This window comes from Chiloscyllium plagiosum, unplaced genomic scaffold (genome assembly GCF_037043375.1).
Source record: "Chiloscyllium plagiosum isolate Xiang-an unplaced genomic scaffold, Cpla_swu_hap1 HiC_scaffold_21, whole genome shotgun sequence".
Lineage (NCBI taxonomy): Eukaryota > Metazoa > Chordata > Chondrichthyes > Orectolobiformes > Hemiscylliidae > Chiloscyllium > Chiloscyllium plagiosum.
In genome coordinates, this window is record NW_028270159.1 from 35,047,558 (window position 1) to 35,067,185 (window position 19,628).

General features: G+C 39.8%; 1 protein-coding gene across 3 annotated transcripts in view; it reads left to right on the top strand.

The window, feature by feature from the left end:
- Positions 1–19,628, top strand: part of man1b1b (mannosidase, alpha, class 1B, member 1b) — a 43,412-nt gene that overhangs the window by 11,053 nt on the left and 12,731 nt on the right. For 2 of the 3 annotated variants that reach the window (XM_043719962.2, XM_043719963.2), the window contains exons 4-9: positions 1,464–1,564; positions 4,753–4,910; positions 8,219–8,316; positions 14,320–14,505; positions 15,071–15,219; positions 17,636–17,824. In XM_043719962.2, coding sequence (XP_043575897.1) covers positions 1,464–1,564; positions 4,753–4,910; positions 8,219–8,316; positions 14,320–14,505; positions 15,071–15,219; positions 17,636–17,824 — 881 coding nt within the window. The remainder of the gene's footprint in view (positions 1–1,463; positions 1,565–4,752; positions 4,911–8,218; positions 8,317–14,319; positions 14,506–15,070; positions 15,220–17,635; positions 17,825–19,628) is intronic. The other variant, XM_043719964.2, reaches the window with a different exon arrangement.

Sequence of the window (19,628 nt, forward strand, 5' to 3'; positions counted from 1 at the left end):
GATTGTCATAGAATTATAATCACCATTAAATATAGATATGGGGTAAATGTACTTGTATTCTGTCCTGCCTGAATTTCTCAATAATGGCTAGTTTCCTTTGTTCTGCCGTACTCATTTGTATGATATGTCAATGCATTCTTACTGGACTTAAATTTCCTCTGAAATTTGATGACTAAATGAAGTAAAGTTGAGTGAAATACAGGGTATGTATGTACAAAAATATACATTGAGCAGTAAGTTTACAATTAGGTCATGCATGATTAGATTACTTACAGTGTGGAAACAGGCCCTTCGGTCCAACAAGTCCACACCGACCCGCATAGCGCAACCCACCCAGACCCATTCCCCCACATTTACCTCTTCACCTAACACTACGGGCAATTTAGCATGGCCAATTCACCTAACCTGCACATTTTTGGATTGTGGGAGGAAACCAGAGCACCCGGAGGAAACCCACACAGACACTGGGAGAATGTGCAAACTCCACACAGAGTCGCTAGAGGCAGGAATTTAACCCGGGTCTCTGGCGCTGTGAGGCAGCAGTGCTAACCACTGTGCCACCGTGCTGCCGTGCTTATGGCTAATGATGGTCAGTACACTTGCTCACTTGCTCAAACTTAATTGTAGCATGTGTTGCTTATCTATCTTTGTATCGGAGAATACTATGATATTTGAGGAAGTGAGGGCATAGGGAGGAATGTGATTTTGCCTCTGCCACATATGCTTCTCTCTGAGCTAAAGTGCATCAGTATTAAAATTAGATTCAAATCTCTTCCATGCTTTTCTAACTTTTGTATACATTGTACAAGAATATACTCCAAAAATATCTGCAAGTTCTTTCCTGTAATAATGCAAAGTTTTTATTAATTGTAGTCTTAAAGATATTGACAATAGGATTTGCGATGTAAATTGCACAGTACTTGACACAGTGGTTTGTGAAAATATGGAGCATCACTGCCATAGTTCCTGGAAGACTTCAGTTTGTAAACTATTGCACTTGTCATATATAAATTAAGAATTTGTCATTTCATGTGTAGCTTTAAGTGGTGGAGCAAGGGAACTATTTTCTTAATCGGTATCAATGAGTGGCCATCTTGATTACAATAAATGTCAATAAAAACAGAATCGTAGTTATCTTAGAAACCCAGCTGCTGCTATCCTGTGTTTGTTGCAGTTTTCCTCTTTCTGGTTCACGTATTTCGGTGACAAAAATGAATAAGTCATTTCAGGGCCAGGTGATTATTCAGGTATGATTTCAGGAGCTGATAGCTTGGATTAATTATAAAATTGACACTGCCTCAGTTGACCAACAAGGGCACCAAACATCTCAAAATTCTTTGATATTTTTTCAGCCATGACAAGTTCAAATGTTCAGGTGTGAGACTGTGCCTTGGTTTTCTGAGGAACATACATAATGGATTGTACAAAAGGTTGTTAAGAGCATGCTTATTTGTGTTTTGCAGTTGAAAGTTACCACGATGGAGAGCTGAAGCAAGCTGAGCCAGCAGTTGAACCAGGAGTAGCAAAGGTATTACCAAAGGCACCGCCTGTCACACAACCACAGGTAACTGAACAATCAGTTAGAAATGGTTGTAATTAAATTTGACATTGTTTATTATGGCTGCTTTGAGTGCCAAAGAATGTTGGACATGCCAAAGCTATCTGTTTGTTTGAACTGCAAGTCCTGATGACAGCAGGAAACTGTCTTGGAGAAGATACTGAACTGGTCAGAGAAACTAAATTACCAATTGAGTCTAAAAATACCCAAGGTTCCTCACTACTTAGCATGTGCGTCACACTTCGTTAAAGGATTTATTTCAAAGTATTGGAAAATGAACACCAGCTTTATTTCGTTGTCATAGTAATTCTTTTTGTGGGGGGGGGGGGCACAGAAAGTAATTGGATGCAGGACTTCAGTATTTATCATCAGGGGTGGCTTGGTAGCACTGAGCTGGCTGAGTTCTGAAAGACAAAACTGGAGTGGTAAACAAGCCTCCTAATTCCTTCACTGTCACCCCTCAGAGATGATTGAGTCCATGGCAGTGTTAGGAAGAATGGTAATCTCCTAGTTTTTGAAGTGATGAGGTCTTGTATTCACACTGAGGGCGATTTCCTTCTTGTTATTTTACATTGTCATTGTGCTAAATGGTACAGGTTCAAAATAGTTCTAGCAGCTGATAATTGTGCATCAGTGAGGCTTCAGCAACAGCAGCATTGTAGTCTGCCACAGTGTGTATCTTTCACTTTCTCAGATTTGAATGGTTCTGGTTCAAGAAGTGCAAAAAAAAGTGCTGGAAACAACACCAGGCATACCTAAAAATAGTAGTCAGCCTGGCGATGCAGAAACATAGAATTAAATGCATACTAGAATTGGAGTCAGCATGTAGTTGGCCAATCTGAGTGATCCTGCAATGGACAGATCATATTAAAGCTCAGTAGTCATGCCCCATCAAGATGTCAGTACTGGTGGGTATTTAAACAACTGATGGCATTCCCCCTTCTCAATGACAGTCCAGCCAGCAGGAGCATGTGTAAGAGCAATATGAAGCATCTGTAGCTACCTTCAGCCAGAAATGCGGAAGGATGATTCATCTCGACCTCCTTTCCCTGCTATTACAGAAACCAGACTTCAGCCAATTCAGTTCACCCATGTGATATCAAGAAGCCACTAATTACACTGGATACAGCAAAGGCTATGGATCCTGGTAACTCCTCAGCTGCAGTGCTGAAGACCTGTGCTCCCAAGCAAACTGCTTCTAATCAAGTTGAACGCGTGCGTTTCCAACATTGCTGTCTACCTGTTGAAGTGGAGAATTGTTCAGGTATGTCCTGTCCACGAAAAGCAGGACAATTCCAATCCGTCCATTGCTCTCAATCAGCAGTGAATTCACAGATGGTGTTATCACTAGTGTTATCAAGTGGTGTTTACTCAACAATGATCTGTTTACTGAAACTCGATTTGGTTTCTGCCAGGACCACTTAGTCTCAGACCTCATTTCAGTCTTGGGCCAAATATAAGTGAAAGATCATTAGCAGAAATTTAAATTAATCTGACATATTAATGTGTTGGGACAACAAGAACAGATAAGAGGCTGGCTATGAGGAGTGGCAAATGGAGTTTAATCAAAATAAATGTGATGTGTTGCATTTTCAAAAGGCAAACCAGGGCAAGATTTCATACAGTTAATGGTAGGGCTCTTGGGAGTACTGCTGAACAAAGAATTAGAGGTGCAGGTGCATAGTTCCTTGAAAATGGAGGTGCAGATAATCAGGGTGGTGAAGAAGGTGTTTGGTATGCTTGCCTTCATTGGTAAGAACATTGAGTATCGGAGTTGGGACATCATATTGTGGCTGTACAGGACACTAAGGCCGCTTTTATATACTGTGTTCGGTTCAGGTTCCCCTTCTCTAGTAAGGATGTTGTTAAAACTTGAGAGAATGCAGAAAAGACTCACAAGGCTGTTGCCAGATCTGGAGGGTTTGAGTTATAAGGAGAGGCTGAGGTGTTTTTCCCTGGAGTGCCAGGGGCTTAGGGGTAACCTAGAGGTTTATAAAATCATGAAGGGTATGGATAGGGTAAATAGACAAGGCATTTTTCCTGTGGTGGGGGAGTCCAAAACTAGAGAGCATAGGTTTAAGGTTAGAGGGGAAAGATTTAAAAAGGATATGTGAGGTAACATTTTCACACAGAGGGTGGTGCATGTCTGGTATGAGCTGCTAGAGAACGTGATGGAGGCTAATACAATTATAGCATTTAATAGGCATATGAATAGGAAGGGTTTAGAGGGACTTGGGCCAGATTCTAACAAATGGGACCTGGTGAGATTGGGATATCTGGTTGGTGTGGACGAGTCTGTTTCCATGCTGTATGACTCTGACTGTAAGTGATTCAGCTTCTGTCTTCCCAAAGGCAGTCCGCTAGCTGCAAGGCACAAGTCAGCAGTGTGATGGAATAATCTTCACTTATCGGAATGAGTCCTGCTTTATCAGCACTCCAAAATCTCGCCTTCTAGAACAAAGTGTCTTGCTTGATCAACACACTATCCATAACCTTAATGATTCACTCCCTTCAAGACCAGTGTACAGTGGCAGCAGTATGTACCATCAACAAGATGAACTGCAGCAACTTGTCACCGCTTCTTTGACAGCGCCTGGAAAACCTGTGATCATAACTAATTGAGATAACAAGGACAGCAGGTACAAGAATGTTGCCATCAATAAAATTGCCTCCACCTTGACTTGGGAAAGTATTGATGTTCGTCAAATGTCTCTGGATCAAAATACTGAAACTCCCTATTAAACAGCACTGCAAATACCTTCATCACATGGGCTGCATTGATTCTACAAGGCAGCTCACCACCACCACCACCTCCAGGATAACTAACGATGGACAATAAATGATGGCCTTACTAGTAACACCCACATCGTGTGAAGGAAAACATTTTAAAAATGTTTCCCACTGTTTTGATCTGCTGTTCCTTAATATTCTGTCGAAGATTTGGGCAATTGTACATTGTTTCATAATTTCAATAAAGCAGAAATATATTTGTATCCATTGTTGGAGTGTTAAATGTGTTTTTCTTCGTAAGATAAAGTCATGAGTTGTCACTGTGAATTATAGGTTATTTTGAATCAATAAATGATATTCTTTTTCATGGACTGAACAGAGCGAGAACCGATACAAAATATTTCCTTGTCTATTACAAATATAGACTTATACAGGTTATATTGGCCACTCTTTTTTAAATCCAGAAACCTCGAAGATCAAATCTGAATAAGAGAGGACCACCATTTTTACAGAAGAGATTATCAAAGAAAGAAAATGCAGATGAACCCAAAATCAATAAGGAAGAAAATGAAGCTGAAGTCATACCCAATGAGAAGGAAGAGGAGAAAGATAATGTGATCAGGTACTTGAATAATTCTGTCGAGAGTGTGGTGCTGGTTTCACTCTCAACTCGGATCTCTAACATTTGTAGTCCTCACTTTCTCCCTTGAATAATACTGTTGCACCACTCATGTTTTATCAAAATGCATGTTCTTCATTTTCATAATCAAAAGTCCAGTCACAGTAGAATGGCTGGATCACGACATCTGGATGTCTGTACTGTCTGTTGAGCATTGAAAATATTGTATCTTGTTTGTTTCCATTCTGTAAAATCTTTTTTTTAGTTTTGACAATGATAAATAATAGATGTTATCTTCTCATCAAAAGCCTTTTTTTATATTACCACTGTTGCTAAAACTGCTTTCTAGAAGTTTTTCTTTTTTATGTAAAACGCTTACTTTCTTTTGATAACTCTTGCTTATGTTTATAAAGTACAAGTTCTTATGAAATCTGAACATACGAGGCAACCTTTTTAACAGCTTGCTGCAGAACTGGGCATAATTATGGATATACCCACTGGTTTTTGAAAATTCTTGAAGCAAAACTGTGTTTTGTAGGCTTGCCTTTATCATAGAAATCCTACAGGTTGGCCCAAGTCTACACGGACCCTCCAAAGAATAACCTACCCAGACCTATTCCCCTACCCTGTTACCCTACATTTTTCCCTGACTAATGCACCTAAGTACACATCCCTGAACACTATGGGCAATTTAGCATTGTCAATTCACCTAACCTGCAACATGTTTGGGAAACCAGAGCACCTGAGGAAATTCACACAACACCGGGAGAATGTGCAAACTCCATACAGACAATTGCCTGACATTGGAATTGAACCCGGGTCCATGGCGCTGAGACAGCAGTGCTAACCACTGTGCTGCCCGAAACTTGCGTGCAACTTCTTCAGATCAGATCCTTTAATGTTTATTTCCCACCTCTCTTCTGTCTCCATTCTGTGTGAAATACCTGTATTTTCTTTTCCACTGTAAACTTTTATCTGCTGTTTACTTTCCATAGCTATATCTGTAGACTGAACTTTGCCAGAAATTGACTGAGTGTCAATTTTGGTGAGTTACATGGTGGGTTTCTCTCCATAAGCCCTAGTGAATTTTCTCATGCTGTGCACTGCAGCTCGTCTCATTAGCTATACACTCTGCCTCTGCTGCATGAAACTATAGCTGCATGTACTTGCTATACTCAGTCTGCCGTCACTGGGTCAAATTTCCTGTAACTCCTAAGCATCTGGAGATCTCTGAACGTGAATCCCCAATACCATTAACTATCTTTTGCTCAGCAATGACAGAAGTACTCTCCACTGTTGAAATCTCTCGGAATTCCTAGTGCTATTCCCTTTCAGCCACGCATCAAGTCAAGCTAAATTAATTAATACCGATTCCATGGCACTAATTAAACTCTCAGCAAGGACATTGGTCCTCATTCTGTAGAGTTACAACTTATCCATCTTGTATAGTTCCCTCTTTCCCAGAGCCTGCTCAGTGCACAAGAATTTGAATCCTTTCTTCCTGTACCACTTCTCTAGCCATACATTTGCCTTCACTTTCTTCATGTTTTAATACTCAATCATGGACAGCATGGGATTACTACATTTGGGGTCTTGCTCCTAAATCTCTTTCATGGTGCCTGAAAGGTTGACTGCAGTAACTTAATAGATCCTTTATCGAAGTGATGCTTTTCATGATGGATCACCACTTGTGGCTGTTCCACTAGGCTTCTTATCTGTTCTGCTTACCTTGTCACCAGGGAAACAGCATGCTTGTGGCTGCAGAAATGCCTATTTCCTTAACTAGCGAATTCCTTATGACTTCTCTACACTTCTTTCCCGATGTGCAGTTCAACCTCCCGGGCTACAGAGCATTACATGCCTGCTGCATTCTTCAAAGGACTGCTCACTCCTCTGCAATGAAACTGAATAACAATTAGCAAGTGCCACTGGCTCAGAGGCATGGTTACACTACCTGTGTCTTCCTCTGGTAATCACTTGCTTCGCCATCTCGTGGATGAATTGCGATGTTGCCAAATGTTATCAGGCTCCAAACCTTAGGAAACAGTAACTGGTGGTGCTTTCTAAGTACATCAATATCTAGGTCAGACACTACGTAGTGAGTTCCCATGTAAACCAGTGAGGCGCCGTTGCATCCCATTCTGCCATGGTGGTTAAATTCACTGTCCTCTAAAATCACTGAGAATCTGACCATAAAAACGTTTAACACTGACTTTAAATATCCCAGAAAAATAATCATAAAACATTTCTTTTAACTTTTGTTCACTGGTTGTGAGTATTGCTGGTAGGATCAGCACTTGTGTGCCTATCCCTCATTACCTCTGGAAGTGAATGACTGTTAGACCACTTCAGAGGGCAGTTAAGAGTCAACCAAATTGCTGTGGTTCCAGAGTCAAATTAATATCAGACCCGAGAAGGAAAGCAGATTTCCTAAAGGATGTTAGTGAAACCGATTTGGTTTTTACGACAAGTGATGATATTTTCATGGTCATCGCTCCTGAGATTATTTCTTAATTCCAGATTCACTTAAATGAATTTAAGTCCCAAGGCAGCCATAGTGGGATTTCAGCACATGTCCCCAAACCTTGACCTTGGTCTCTGGATTATGAATGAATGAATGATTTTATTATCACATCTATTATGAATGCAGTATTTTATTGTCACATGTATTTTACAATGAGAAAAATATAAAATACAGTGAAAAGCTTTTCCACTGTCACCACAATCAGGCACCATTTTCCAATTACTGTAACGAAAGCAAAAATGCTGCAAATCCTGGAGATTTGTAAGAACAGTAAATGCTGGTGCAACTCCGATCTGGCAGCAACTGAGGAGAGAAAAAGAGTTCGTGTTTCTAGTCTGATATGACTTCAGTTCTGAAGAATGTTAACTGTTTGTCTCTTCAAAAATGCTGTCAGACCTGATGAGGTTCCCCAGCATTATTTTTTGTTTTATTACTTCTGTATTACTAGTCCATTGACATTGCTACTCTCATGTTTAATTAAATAGATCTTTAAAGACTGAGATAATAGTTAACTGAAGATACTGGAATTAGAATATTAGTACCATAGGAATCCAAAGCATAATTAAAATTGGCACCCATTGAAGAATCATGAATTAAAACACAATGATCAAATTCACAAGTGATATGTAGTTGCTCACCAAACTGCTCCCTCTGATTATGGTGTTGCTGTTTCCTTGGACCGTGTTCAGCTCTGACTGTGATCTCTTGCAATTTTTTTCCTCAACCATACTCTCTCTGCCCTTCTGCACAAACAGTCTAGCTATAAGCATTGTGTCTTTACTTGCAGCTGGCGTGGAATGAAGATTGAACCTGAACAAGTTAATCCAGCTTTACCTGACACAAGGAAGAAGGAACCTGTGCCTAATGAAGCTGTCAAAGAACCAGGTAGCATGCCCATATAAAGAACATGTATACTGGTTGTCACAACCTTTTACTTTGGTGTGGTTATAGTCTATAATTTAATTAGCAACAATGAAGAATTGAGGACAGGTATATCAGTCTGAAAGATTGCACCAGGATTTAAACTTTTGGTTAGCCTTGGTTAATCGTTAATGCAGCTAAAGTGAGTAGATATCAAACTGAAGAGTTTCAGAAGCCTCGGGATTAATTTGGAATCTGAGGTATTTGAATTGGTGAAAAGTTAAACTGTCTTGCCACTTGAAATGTTAACCAGATTATCCTGTTTAATTTATTACTTGGATTATTGGTGTTTGACAGTTTAGCAGACTGTGTGCATTTGCTTATTTAAATAATCATGTTTGAGGAGAGCATTTTAGAGAAAAGACTCAACTTTTTCTGACCTGATCTCTTTCCAGTTCTTAGAGATGTTCACCACTCGTTTGTTCTAACACTGTTGCAACACCAGAGCCATTGACTCACTGTATTGTTACAGATTTGCTAGTGATTTCCTCGGTTGGCCTAATTAATATTTTTAGGCTTTTTCTTTTGCTGTTTACTCATTTTGGATTCTAGAAAATGAACGTTTTGGTTTTCCTCTTTTGCTACTTTCTGTCGAGTGGAATGTGTCTCAAACGGCCTGTGATAAATAATGCTTTCCTACTGTGTTATTCATGTTTAGACAATGCAGCAGTAGGTGGATAATTGTTTGCTATTTTGAACAGGAGTAAAATTTATTAATGTTGTAATACCAGATTTCATATCTTGCATTATTGGTACTTAACTGTTTGAGTTGCAGAACAACCATAATCCCAAAATGTCACTGGTTGCTTGGAAACTCTCATTCCCTCGATATTCATCTGCAGAGACATGAAATGCAGCAACTAATTTAAAGGGCAGCATGTACTTTTGCATTAACCTGCAGCATTTCAACCATGAACTGACCAACATCCATCTACTCCACACTTGTTAGCCAAAGGCTGCTTTTGTTTAGTACTGGTTTATTTTCCTATGTCGCTTGTACAAGGAGTCAAGAGCAAGGGTGCTTTGAGGTGAAGGTGCTTTTGAAATCAAAGTTAGGAAATTAATTCAAGCAGAAGAGGAGAGGAAGTGACAAAGTGGAGGATAGGAGGTTAGGAGCAATCATAAGAGACATAAAGAAAATGAGCAAGGAAGACCGAATGAGACAAGATGCTAAAAGATTGAAAGTATAAGCAAAGTTGAACATAAACATTGGGTTTTGGATGGTAGTGGGTGCTGTGGAACAGGTGAAGAGTGGAAAAGATTTAGAAGATAAGAGTAAGGTCAGTGATCAGAGAGAGCAAAGGAACAGTCAACGTGAAAGGAGAAGGGAAGCACAAATGAACACCAATGTGAGAGGAAAAATGAGAAGTGAAAGGGAAAGCATTAAATGAGATAGAGGGGAAGGAATATGAATGCTACCTTTGTGATCGAGTGAGAAAAAGCCATGAGATTTAATAGCATTGGGGAGATGGAATTTTCTTAAAACAACTAGGCCACTTTGATTCTGCTGTAAGTTGATGAGTGCACATTATTTATTTCAATCTTTAACTTTCGGTGTTTAAACATTTTGCAGATTTTATTTTAAGGTGTAGTGTTTCAGGATCTCTTTTTAATTAATTATTCTTGCATGTTTCCATAGATGGTTCCTTGTTACCAAACTTGGTCGATTAATGACCTGTTTGCAGCAAAGACTGTTTGTCCAGTACCTTTGGAAGGTTACACCATTTCTAATTAACAATTAGATTAGATTCCCCACAGGCCCTTCGGCCCAACAAGTCTACACCGACCCTCTGAAGAACAACCCACCCCCTCTGACTAATGCACCTAACATTATGGGCAATTCAGCATGGCCAATTCACCTGACCTGCACATCTTTGGGCTTTGGGAGGAAATCAGAGCACCCGGAGAAACCCACACAGATACGGGAGAATGTGCAAACTCCACACAGACAGTCACCCGAGGCTGGAATTGAACCTGGGACCCTGGTGCTGTGAGGCAGCAGTGCTAACCATTGAGCCACCGTGCCGCCCATAATGCATGAAGTCATGCTGGATTCGGTCATGGTTGAGAAGAACGGGAGTAAATAGAGCAATAAATGACTAGGGCAATAAATAACTAGCCGCAACATGACCTCCCAACTCCTGTACTCAATGCACTGACCAATAAAGGAAAGCATAGCACATGTCATCTTCACTATCCTATCTACCTGTGACTCCACTTTCAAGGAGCTATGAACCTGCACTCCAAGGTCTCTTTGTTCAGCAACACTCCCTAGGACCTGTGTGTAAGTCCTACTAAGATTTGCTTTCCCAAAATGCAGCACCTTGCATTTATCGGAATTAAACTCCATCTGGCCCATTTGGTCCAGATCCTGTTGTAATCTGAGGTAACCCTCTTCGCTGTCCACTACACCTCCAATTTTGGTGTCATCTGTAAACTTACTAACTGTACCTGTTATGCTCACATCCAAATCATTTAAGTAAATGACAGAAAGTAGAGGACCCGACACTGATCCTTGTGGCACTCCACTGGTCACAGGCCTCCACCACCCTTTGTCTTCTACCTTTGAGTCAGTTCTGTATCCAAGTGGCTAGTTCTCCCTGTATTCCGTGAGATCTAACCTTGCTAACCAGTCTCCCATGGGGAGCCTTGTCGAATGCCTTACTGAAACCCATATAGATCACATCTACTGCTCTGTCCTCATCAATCCTCTTTGCTACTTCTTCCAAAAAACTCAATCAAGTTTGTGAGACATGATTTCCCATGCGCAAAGCCATGTTGACTATCCTAATCAGTCCTTGCCTTTCCTGTTTCTTTTATTTAAAGAAAGAACTTGTATTTAAAAAGTACCTTCCACAACCTCAGGAAATTCCAAGTGTCTTACAACTGAAGAAGTATTTTTGAAATATAGTCACTAATTTTAGGTGGGGAAACTGAGCTGTTTATTCCATACAGCTCTAATGGTTTTAATTGTGGAATAAAATTTGACCAGGGCATCTTGGAGAGCTGTCCAGCTCTTCTTTTACTCTGCGATGAGAGTTTTGACATCCATCAAAGAAGGCAGATATTTAAAAAAAAAGACACTTCCAACACTTCTGCATTTCCAGTTTAGAGAATGTGCTCGAGTTTCTGGAGTGGTACTTGAACCAACAACCTTCTGATAGGAATGATATCTACTGAACCAAAGCTGACTTTTTAAAATAAATCCATTTGTGGCTATGGGTTTTATAGTAAAACCAGCTTTAAATGCCCATCCCTAATTGCTCAAATGGTAGTTAAGATCAACCACATTGCTGTAGGTCTGGAGTCACATAAATGCCAGATCGGGTAAGGATGGCAGACTCCCTTCTGGAAAAGACACCAATGGACAAAATGGGCTTTTAGAGCAACCAAGTTGTGTGGTTGCTCTTGGGCTAACCATTTATTCCAGGTTTTCATTGAATTCAACGTTCACTAACTTCCATTGTGGAATTCCAATCCCTGTCCCCAGAATATGAACCTCCAGCTGTGGGTGACTCGCCTGGTGAGATAACCATGACACCATTGCCTCTCGCCTTTTTCAACTTGCAATTGGTTTTGTTTTTTTGTTTCAGCATACTGAGTATTTGAATCTATCAATGAAAGATTCCATAAATCTTGCAACTTCATTCTTTGCTCATCCAGGATAATATAGGGAGTGCACAATCTACCTTTTTCTTTCTGTGTGGTGTGTTTTGCCTTTTATTATTTCAAAAGGTATTTATTTGCCTATTAAACAATTCTGTTTAATTTGTGTAATTTTCTACACCACCTCCTCTCAAGTCGCTTCCCCTTTAACATTAAACTACACATCAAAAACATTTAATTGGCTACGAGCTATAATGAGGTTTCCTGAAGAGCGCTATATTAAAGCAAGATCCTATTTAGTCTGATGTCAACAACAAACTCGACTATTCAAACAAGAAAAAGGAAATTAAAATTGACTCCTAATTCTATTTACTGCTTGGTTAATTCTGCCAGGAAAACTTTTTGAATGTGATCACCAGAAGAACATGACTAACTCGTGCCTCTGTTTGTCTTTAAACCTGTGGTTTTGGAAAAAATTGCCAACAAGAGTGGAGCTTAATCCTAACAACCAGGATAGGTGGGGAGCGAAAGAGGTAAAATGGACAGGGCACAGACAAGAGAATAAACTTGTTTTGAAATTCAGCTTTTTCTTGGCTAATGTTTAATGTTACACCTTCAACCTGTTGTGACCATACTATAAAATAATTTTCCACTCAGTTTGAGAGGGAGGAACCTGAGTCAGAAACAACTGTGCTAAGCTTAACTAAGCTTTATTTACAAAGGACTGAGGGCCAGGTTGCCTGGAGTAGACCGAGGAAGGAGTTTAGCGACAAAAATAGTTGGCAATCAATGGCAAACTTGTAAGAAAATAGTTCATGACTCAAACTGATTAGATACCCCAGTGAGACACATGGATTCCAGGAAGAGGTTAATCTAATCCTGGTTAACCAGGGAGGTTAAGAAAAGTGTCAGATTGAAAGAAAACGCGTACAATGTGACTATGATTAGTGGTATGTCAGAGGATTGGGAACATTTTAGAAATGAACAAAAGAAAAGGAGAACTTTGAGGGTGAACTTGCAAGTAATATCAAGATGGGCAGTGAGCTGCTTTCAATTTATTAAAGGAAGACAGAAGCCGAAGTGATCACAGTAACCCTTACAGAATGAGGCTGAAGAAGTAATAATGGGAAACCAGGAAATGGCAGAAGAGTTGAATAAATATTTTGCATTTGTCTTCACAATAGAAGACATGAATAACATCCCAAAATGACTACATATTCAAGGGGCGAAAGGATATAAAGTAAATACAATAAGAATTGGCTTGCAACTAGCAAACAGACTGTTGAGATAAAGGGGGTATTTCAGGTTGTCAACCTGGAACTAATGGAGTACCACAGGGATCAGTGCTGGAGCCACAGTTATTTACAATATATATTAGTGACTTGGATGAGGAAAGTGAATGTACTATATCTAAATTTGTGGGTTACACAAAAAATGTGGGGGGTGGGGGGGGGAAGGCAAACGGTGAGGATGATGCGAAGAGTGTGCAGAAGAATACAGACAGGTTAAACGAGTAGACAAAAACTTAGCAGATGGAATGTAATATGAGGAAATGTTATGTTATGCAATTTGGCAGCAAGAATAGAGGAAATGAAAATGACTTAAATGGAGAAAGACTGCAGAAAGTTAGGAGATGCAGGGATTTGGGAATCCTTGTCAATGAGTCACAAAAAGCTACCATCCAAGTCCAGCGAGTGACAGGGTAGGCAAATGGAATGTCGGCCTTTAATTCAAAGTGAATGGAATATAAAAATAGGGATGTCTTGCTTTAACTGTACAAGGCAATAGTCTGACTACAGCTGGAATACTGTGAACAGTTTGGCATTGGGGGCAGTCCAAAGAAGGTTCATACCGGGTATGGAAGGACTGTCTGATGAGATGATGTTGAGTAGATTGGGACTGTACTCGTTCTAAATGCTAATGAGAGGTGACCCTATTGAAACTTACAAGATTCTGAAGGAATTGACAGGATACTTGAAGAAAGGTTGTTTCCCTTTATTGCAGGTGCTAGGATCAGGTGCATATTTAAGGTAGAGATGAGGAGCAGTTTATTCTCAAGAGGGTTGTGAATCTGTTGAATTCTTTATCATAAAGGGTTGTTGAGTCTAGACCATTAAGCATGTCCAGAGCTGAGATAGACAGACAGACAGACAGAGATTTTTAATCAAAGGAGTTGAGAGTTATGGAGAAAAGGCAGGAAAATGGAGTTGAGGATCAGCCAAGATCCTGTTGAATGGTGGAACAGACTCAATGGGCTGAATGGCATACTTATGCTCCTAAGCCTAATGGTCTAGATGTGCCACCCAATATCAATGCTAATGCCAGTAGCAGCATTTTTAATTTTGTTCTGTTTTCTTTCAGCAGGGCTGAATGAGCGACAGATGGCAGTGATAGAAGCATTCCAACATGCATGGAAGGGATACAAACAGTATGCCTGGGGTCATGATGAACTAAAGCCCATTTCTAAGACTTATAGCGAATGGTTTGGCTTGGGACTGACGCTGGTTGATGCCTTGGATACGATGTGGATTTTGGGACAGCAAGAAGGTGACTTTGTTGAATTGTGTAACAGAAACATCATGGTGTTCCCTGGACACTTAGTTGTCAGTCAAAGCAGACTTTAAAATGTCAGTGAAATCAAGGTCTTTGCTATTTGTAAGGACAGGTTCTTTATTATTATATGGTACTTTTGCTTTTTATATCTAGAAATGAAGTTGACAAGGATTATGACGTGCTTTGATTTCAGTGAACTTTCAGAGATGTCAGCCTGAGAGTATAGGGCTGAGGCAATTTAAAAGGAATTTGTTCTACATCTGGCAGTACTAGACTTGCAGATCTTGGAACATGTTATATCTGTTAAATGTTCTTTTCCATCAGCGCTACTGTACCTCATTTCATCAATGAAAAATGTAAACAGGCAACCTTTGTTCTTTTAAACACAAAATACAAACGTACATTTGAAAGTTTGAGGAAAAAAATGTTAAATTGAGTATTCAAGGCAACAGAAGTTCACCCCGATATCAAATCATTAAAGTTGTTATTTATAAGTTTATTTACATTGTTCATGTTTAAAATGTAAATATGTATATCATGCTTTGCTTTGCAATTTCAGAATTTGAAGAAGCCAAGAAATGGGTGCTTACTGATCTGAATCTTGGTAAAAATGTGGATGTGAATTTGTTTGAAACCACAATTCGTATTTTAGGTGGCTTGCTTAGCATATACAATTTAACTGGAGACCAGGTCTTCCTCGATAAAGCAGTAAGAATGCTTTCTACTGTAATTTTGCTTGCTTGAAATTATTTATGTAAAAGAAAGAGCTGTTTAAAAATTGTTATAGTTTATTTTGTAATGCCTCCAGTCATTTCTTGATATTACATGATTTGAACTGAAATTGCTGAAGACTGGGATCTTTAATGTTGTGCACCTCAGGAAGTGCCTGGGATTGTTTCTTCACTTCTGGCTAAAGATTGTTGCAAATCTTTCAGCCTTGCCTTTGTGCTGATGTACTGGGCTCCCCATGATTGCGTATGGGGATAATTGCGGAGCCTTCTCATCCATTAAGTTGTTTGATTATCCACCACCGTTAATGACTGGATGTGACATGACATTCAGGCAGATAATAGTATTCTTGTTACATATACAGAGCCTTTATTACTTGCAATGCAAGGCACTCCCCCTTAAAGGGACAACAGTGGCCCTTACCTGGAGATTCTGCCTTTTAGCGGTTACAATCACAATTTTGGTTGTTTCTTATTGACCAATTACACATTAACTTTCAAGCCTTGGTAACATAATAGACTTATCACACGGAGCGTTGGGTACATGGCACCGCAATACAGTTTGAATGTGTGATAGTTTTCTGTTGTCTGGCTGAATTGAGACAATTATGGTGAGCTAGCTTAACTTGATTACATGCTTGCTTACATGTTTCTTTGCTTAAGTGGAGCCAGGTATGATTAACCTTACCTTGTCTATTGTGTTTAGCTGCACATTTTATTGTCCTGTCTCTCGAATAGCTTAGGTGACCTACTTTTACATTTTAGCCCTGTTTTTGAATTCCTCCACAACTGCAGAGCTTAGATCTGATCCATTGATTGCAAAATCACTTAATCCTGTGTATGACATGCATAGAGTCATTTGGGTGTTTGTGATTAGAGTGTTCTGTAGATGTTTTGACAAATGCTTTATAATTCATCTTAGTAAGGCACTTCCCTAGGGTGTGTGGAGAACAAATGAAAATGCCTGTCTCTTTCATATTGTCACACTTTTTAAAGGTAAAGTCACCATAGTCTTACCAGACCTTAGGATGGTGTTCCCGTTAGAAAGAAGAGACTGGTGGCACCATGTCTCAGGAGAGGGGTTGAGAAGGAGATTCCTTCATGGTAACCTCAGCTGGTGTAGGGAATTGTACCCATGCTATTTGTGTAACTCTGCATTGCAAACAGCCATCTAGCCAACTGAGGTAAACCAATGCTCCAGCTGTGGTACACCATCGCCATTGTTGTGCAGCCTCCTCCTAGCATCAGTATGTGGGCCATGTGATTAAACATCATGGATGTAAAGGTCTTCTGCTGAAGTTGTTCTCTACATTGCTTCTGCTGCCACCTACCTGTTGGGTGATATTGGAGCAAGGTTACTATAAATAATTCCAGTCAGATTTGATATCCTACTACTTTTGGTATCTGTCCCCTGATTTTTCTGAGCATTTTTCTCAGGTATTTACCTTTAGTTCACATACAAGTTTAGTTACTCATGACGTTGTAAAACAAATAATGAGCAAATGTGCTGTAATATTTAAGAAGTATATCTTAATTTTAATAAATGTATTTTGTGTAGTGAGGTTTAAGCAAAACTTAAACATTCAGCCTTAAACATCATGTTAATGCAATGAGTTTTATTTCCCTGTTTATTTTACATGCATTCTCACATTATGGTTAGAACCTTGTTAAGCACAAGGTGGTTATTCGATCAGTCATCCTTGTGTTGTCTCTTTGAAAGGGACTGTTACGGTAGGTGGCTCAGTGGTTAGCACTGCTGCCTCACAGCAACAGAGTCCCAGGTTCAATTTCAGCCAAGGGCGACTGTCTGTGTGGAGTTTGCACATTCTCCCCGTGTCTCGTGGATTTCCTTTGGGTGCTCCGGTTTCCTCCCACAGTCCAAAGATGTGCAGGTCAGGTGAATTGGCCATGCTAAATTGCCCATAGGTTAGGTGCATTAGTTAGAGGGTCTGCGTGGGTTACTCTTCGGAGGGTCGGTGTGGACTTGTTGGGCTGAAAAGCCTGTTTCCACACTGTAAGTAATCTAATTTAAATAGTCCTGCAACTTCTATTCCCTTAGACCTATAAATTTATGGTTTTTGGTTTCATTTTGATGTTGACCCTTTTGTTAAAAAACAGGAGGGGATGATGGTTATACAAGAGAGTAAGTTCTTTTACATTCCAGACCCTAATTGCTTGGACCATCTTTTCTCCATATTGAGAATTGGTTTCAGTTTGGCCATGTCAGTAATCCAGTTAACCATGCTTACCTTTGGAGTGAATCAATATTCTACCTTACTGAAAATGCAAGATTAGTTCCATTCTCTGTAAAGTCTACATTAAGCTCTATGATACCAGTGCCTGGCAAACTGTGAGACTTTGCTTTTTGATGAATTTTTAAATTTCCTCCAATATAGAGCGAGTTGGGAAATCGCCTTATGCCAGCTTTTGACACTCCATCCAAAATTCCATATTCTGATGTAAATATAGGGCGTGGAACTGCCCATCCCCCACGCTGGACCTCAGACAGCACTGTTGCAGAAGTGACCAGCATTCAGCTGGAGTTTCGAGAGCTCAGCCGCCTGACTAAAGAAGAGAAATACCAGGTATGGCAGATTGACCAATCGCAGCCAGCTTACCTGAAATTGTAGCTATATTGATCAACCTGTTCAGACGTGTTGTGGGGGAGGTGGAACTTGAACCTAGACTTTTTGGCCTAGATGTAGGTACGCTGCACTGTGCTACAAGACCCTTCCTGAAATTGTAGTTATTTTTAAATCAGCCTGTTAGGTGATGTTATGACTCACATCCAGCACAGGTAAAACTGAAACTCTGATCTCCCAGATCACAGGTAGGCACAGTGATGTGGCTTGAATGTAGTCAATATAGTCCTTAAAATGTAGCACTAATTGTGATTTGTCAACTGAGAAGATCTGTAATCTAGCATTAAGTCTATCTTCTGAATGATATTCAGCGCGCTGTAATATCAAACTTGTTGCCATTAGCTAATAAGATAAAGAAATCTGAAAACTGATTTGACTGTTTTGTAGGTTTGTAAACTTTTCCTGCTTCATGTTTAGTTTCTGTTCTGAGCAATTTTTTCAAATTCTAATTGCTAATATGTTTATCTGCAAGGTTTGGTTTGGTTTGCTCAACACTTCGATAACATGCTAGTCTGTTTTAACATGTCAGTGTAAATTCCACATACACCTAATGAAAGGTAAGATCAGGTCATCTTGCTCTTTATAAGGTGAAAGTAAAGGAATTTTAAATTGTATTCCAGCTCTGATTCATTGCTGTAAGTCCAGATCTAAAGTAGCAACAGGAACTTAATGGGCAGCCGATCTCTCTGCTATACCGATCTGCTTTCACTACTTTTTGCTCTATGCACATGCCTGAAATGAATCAGAATTGGTTCAAACTTTATGCTGTTTAAAGTCAGCAAATCACGATCAATATCTTTACTTGAAGTTAAAAATCACAAAACACCAGGTTATAATCCAACAGGTTAAATTGGAAGCACACTAGCTTTTGGAGCGCCCTCCTTCCAATTAAACCTGTTGGACTATATCCTGGTGTTGTGATTTTTAACTTTGTATACCCCAGTCCAACACTGGCATTTCCAAATCATGTTTACTTGAAGTGACCAGGTAGGAGAAAGTGACATTAAACAAGGAGTAACTTTGGAAAAAAAGTATTACAGAATTTCCAGTTAGATCTCTTGTAGCCACATTTCAGATTTTTATAATGGTTTGTGATGTAGTGACAAGTCGATCATTTTTCTTGTCTTGAATGTTTACCATTTCAATTAAATTTCATAACTATCACACTAGATTTGGCCTTTTGTCTTTGTGGGTTTTTAAACTGAACTCTTTGTGTAAACAACTTTGAATGGTGAGTACTTAAATTTTGGGAAGACTGAAACCATTGCTCATTGTCTCAGCCACCATCTCTGTTGCAGAGCTGTCATTTCCTTCCTTTTCCTAGCAATTATCTTAGTGTGGAACATGATTGTTTTCAACTTTCAGCCCATATTTGACCTGACGTGGATCTTGTGGAACAGATATGTGTTAGTACTGACACTGCCTGTTTCCACCTCTGAGCATCCCTGATCTATCACTTGTTCCATCTCATCTGTTGTTGAAAGTCTCATCTATGACCTCTAACAATGGCTATTCCCTCATAGCCAGGCTGATCTCCCAGAAGCTGCCCTCTGAAACTCTTAGTCATCCAGGAATGCACTGTCTGGGTATTAGTGTGTACCAAATCAGTCATCTTCATGTTCTACAATTAGCTCCCTGTCAAGCAACATCTTGATTTTTCACCCTTGTTTTCTAATCATCCATGGTCTTGTCTCTCTGGATCTCGGCAGTCTTCTCCCAGCCCCATAATCTTACCAGCTCTCAGCAC